This window comes from Zingiber officinale, chromosome 1A (genome assembly GCF_018446385.1).
Source record: "Zingiber officinale cultivar Zhangliang chromosome 1A, Zo_v1.1, whole genome shotgun sequence".
Taxonomy (NCBI): domain Eukaryota; kingdom Viridiplantae; phylum Streptophyta; class Magnoliopsida; order Zingiberales; family Zingiberaceae; genus Zingiber; species Zingiber officinale.
This window is the reverse complement of record NC_055987.1, coordinates 157,823,374-157,827,780: the sequence shown is the minus strand read 5'-3', so window position 1 is coordinate 157,827,780 and position 4,407 is coordinate 157,823,374. Positions and strand designations below refer to the sequence as shown.

At 38.6% G+C, this 4,407-nt stretch overlaps 1 protein-coding gene across 1 annotated transcript; it reads left to right on the top strand.

Annotated features, from left to right (window-relative positions):
* The first annotated feature begins 733 nt into the window (after positions 1-733).
* Positions 734-1,303, top strand: LOC122005713 (putative invertase inhibitor). Its single transcript, XM_042560853.1, has one exon. The coding sequence runs from the start codon at positions 734-736 to the stop codon at positions 1,301-1,303; it is 570 nt and encodes a 189-aa protein (XP_042416787.1).
* The last annotated feature ends 3,104 nt before the right edge of the window (positions 1,304-4,407 follow it).

Sequence of the window (4,407 nt, the reverse complement as noted above, 5' to 3'; positions counted from 1 at the left end):
CATAAGAAAGAAGACTTGCCCTTGAAGTGAAAACCTGAGATTTGGAAGTCCAATCGAGTTTATAAGAAGAGTTCCTTTACACTTATCTTCTGTACGTATAAGAGATGCGAATGTTGAACTATGTAAATCTGATCGGCTATATGAAAGATGATTAACATGTCTTAATATAGGAATGAAATACTAAGTTCCCTAGATCCGACCAACTTCTAAACCTATTATCCTCATTATAAAAATCTTAGCGCTAGATGAAGAGCAAGGTCACATGCTAATTACTACCTCTTCTTAATTTTAATGGTCACATTATATTTAGATCCGCCTATAATATTCCTTATTACGGAGGAACGACATGACCACCTCCCTCGAGGTAAACGCACAACAAATTCATTACTTTTTGACATGGGCCAATAAATAATTTATCTAAAAATAAGAATAAAAAAGAAAAAAAATCTCTTCCACGTGCATGCATCTGCGGTTCTGAGCACCCGAAATTGACGCCAACGAGTAGGTGGTACACTATCGTCGCTGGCTCAACGCTAGAGTCGCTTCTCCTCATCAGCAATGCCTCGATCCCATCTCTCCCTATAAATTGCACAACAACCTCCTTCGATCCATCGCCGCAAGCAACAAATAACGAAACCTCCATCTCCTCCCTCATCGCCACAGATCGGTGCTCAGTAGCTCTCAGATATTACTATATATATATATATATATATATATATATATAATACCCACCATGAAGCGCATCCTTCTCTTCTCCTCCTCCTCCTTCTTCTTCTTCTCCCTCGCCCTCTTCCTCTCCGTGAACCAGGTATCCGCCACCAGCCATCCACCCACCTGCGCTAGTACCACCAACGTTAAGGACGCCTGCAAGCTCGTCGCCGACAAATATCCCGCAGTCGGCTACGACTTCTGCGTCAAAACCCTCAAGAAGTCCCCCTCGGGAGACCTCCACGACCTCGCCTTGGTCGCGACGCGGACCGCCATAGCCCACGCCGCCAGTGCCGAGTCCGAGATCGAGGAGCTCATTAACCTGGAAACAGAGTCCGCCGCCAAGAGCAGCTTCGACAAGTGCCTGGACGCGTACGCCGACGCCGTTGAGCGCATGCGGAACGCGGTGGACAACATCGCCGCCCGCGTGTACAAGAAGGCGGAGCAGCAGCTCGGGGACGCCACCGCTGCCGCGAAGAAGTGCAAGGCGGCGTTCACGGACGGCAACAACAAGGGAGCGCTGCCGGCGCCGGCGGGCAGTGACTACCTCAAATTGGCAAACATGGCCAGGGCCATCGTCGTGTCCTTGGAGTGAGCAATGGCCCTCCTTTTTTTTTTTTTTTGTTTTTTTTAAGCTCTTTTCTGCTTTCATTTGGCCTTCATTTGCTTTCTTGCTTCATTTTGATCCATTTCATTTAGCAAACATAAGGATCCTGCTGTTAGGGTTCGCGAAGCATTTTTAATTATGTAGACAGACTTTTTTCTTCTCGCAATTCCAAATATTTAAAATAAATAATGGAATTCATGTAAATATTTCTATTACCATTACCATGACATGGATTACAATATTACTGATATGGGGATAATCATGGGTGCTATACGGCCAAGATAATCAATGGTCCTGCTAATATAGCAGTCAAAGAAAAGGTCGGGTAGCCCTCCACTCGACTCCCAGCTCAGGCGGTCCTGACTCCGACTTCGACTCCCAATTCTCAGGACGCTCAACTCAAGCACACCCCAGCTAAATCCGAAGGATACCTATTGATGATAATCAAAGGAATATGTGATTGCTCGATGAAGACACGGATAATGCAATCGTTATCCTCGAAAATCATGGAAAAAGTACCAATTTATTCTAAAATAAATGGGTGGGCATGGCCAGTTATTCCAAGGAACGTAGATAATGAACGTAGAGATTGAGAGACAAATGGAGCACGTGGGAATCAATTACCGTCCTATAAAAAGTAGCTCATCCCTATAGGCAGAGATAAACGCATCAAACTCTAACTTCATAACTCATTGTCTACTTCTTTCTCCTCCATTAGATATTGTTGGAATATATATTAAAAATTTAACTTTAGTAAATATTTATTTTAAAATAAAAGAATCATATTTGATCAATATCTATATTTATTTATTAAATATAATTGTTCAATTAATTTATATAGTAGATAACATAGAGTGTGATGTCACACTCAGAAGATTATGTTATCGGTTATTTATAAATTATAAACAGTTGCTCACGACTAAGATGGAAATGAACAAATCATCGGAATAGTCGTAGTGTAATTAAGTATTAGTTTATCTTGATTAATAAATTACACTGGTACACTCTAAGTGTGTTGAGTAGGACCATTTAGGTAAGTTCTTTTTTTATTGACTTAATAAAAGAACTAGACCTTAGTTATTATGGAAGTGTGTGCTCTTAATCCTAATATAATAACAAGCACATATATTTAATATTTATTTCTTTGACTTATCAAAGGGTGAGGTTTAGCTCGATAAATCAATATGCCCGATAAGTTGAGAAATAATATTACTTATAGTGTGTGTTGTTGATTATAGAAGGAATCTGTGTCCTAGTTATCTAGGTTGAGAATGTCCCCAAGAGGAGCTCATAAGGATTGTCATGTTAAACCCTGCATGTGGACTTAGTCCGACATGACAATAAAGTTGAGTGGTACTACTCTTGGAGCTAGATATTAATTAAGTGAGTTGTCAGTAACTTACTTAATTAGTGGGTATTCGTAATCTTAAACACAGGGAGACTAACACACTCATAATAAGAAGGAGCCCATAATGTAATTTGGGATTGGTGCGGTAGTGCGATAATAACTCTCTAGTGGAATGAGTTATTATCGATGAACTTGAGTTGTGTGTTCGGGGCGAGCACGGGATACTCAAGCTCATTGGAAGGTCAAAACCAATTTCTCCTCTAGGTCCTTGTCGTAGCCTCATTATAGCCTCAAGTTCATCCAAATGTAAAGGCTCTTCTTGGTGTCCAAGAAGTGGGTCGGTCCAATGCTTGGTGACCAAGTAAGGACCGACCACATCCTCTTCTATAGGGGTCGGCCCTTTGCTTGGTGACCAAGCATGAAGGGGCCAGCCACAATAAATAAAAAAGGGAGGGTTGTTTTGAATTTTTAAAATATTCTCTTTGTAGAAAACTATAAGTTTTAAAAGAGAGATTTTAATTTTCAAAACTTTCCTTATTTGAATTAGGCCACATGTTTTAATAGAGAGTTTTAAAAGTTTTAAAACTTTCATTTTTTAACCATCCTCATGGTTTAAGAAAAAAAAGGAAGATAAGTTTTAAAATTAAAATTTTCTATCATCATGTTAAAAAAAGAAAATTTTATAAGAGTAGTTTTAAATTTTAAACATGATTTTAATTTTTAGAACTTTCCTTTTTTAACTCCTACTTTAGGAAAGAGAGCTTGTAAATTTTATAAGAGGATTTATTCTTGTAAAATTTTTTTAAAATTATATTTCCTTTTTTCCCTTGATGAGGTGGCCGACCACCTTGCTTGGTGCCCAAGCAAGGGGTCGGCCATAATTAAAAAATAAAAAATCATCACAAAAATTAATGTTGGTGATTGATTCAATCAAGAGGAAAGAAAAAGAAAAATAAAAAGAGAAAAGGAAAAACTAGAGGATGATTTTATTTGTTGTAAAAAGTTTTTCCTTATCTGCCTTGGGCAAGTAATATAAAAGAAGGGGTGAGGGGGCTTCATGAGATACAACTCTTATTCTTTTGCTTGGAGACCCTCTTGGTGTGGCCGACCCTCTCCCTTCTCTTTTCCATTTTGCTCTCTTCTCCTTGGTGGTGGTGGTGGCCGGATTTTAGAAGAAGAGGAAGAAGCTTTTGGGTGGTGTTCATCTTGGAGGATCGTCGCCCACACGACGTCCAAGGCAAGGCGAGGAATACAGCAGAAGATCTCGAGGTCATTAGCTTATAAAGAGAAGGTATAACTAGTAGTTTTCTTCCGCATCATACTAGTTATTTTTTTTTGTAAGAATTCTAAATACAAGAGGCAATTAGATCTAGTTTATCGAATTTATTTTTCGAGTTTGTGTTTTTTTCTTTTTCGAATTTGTGATTCGATTGTTCTTTTTGGTTAACCTAGAGTTATTTAAGAAAATTAAATATTAGTTTTCCTTAAAAGACTTTGTCTAGGCGGTGGTGGTTGCTCCCATATCCAAGAAGGCCATGTGCCTCGCTATGCAGTCCTGGAATCCAATTTTGGAAATTAATATTTAATGAAATTAATAACATAGGTAAATTTGAATCAATAGTGTTAAGTTCCGCTTACGATTCAAATCTAAACCATTAAGAACAGATAAGTTAAATTTGAAAACAATGATGTTAAGTTCCGTTTGTGATTCCTAATTTAACTTCTAAAGAACATAATAGGTTAT

What these genes read in the sequence shown, in the direction of transcription:
- LOC122005713 (XM_042560853.1), top strand. Translation starts at nt 734, where the DNA reads ATGAAGCGCATCCTTCTCTTCTCCTCCTCCTCCTTCTTCTTCTTCTCC.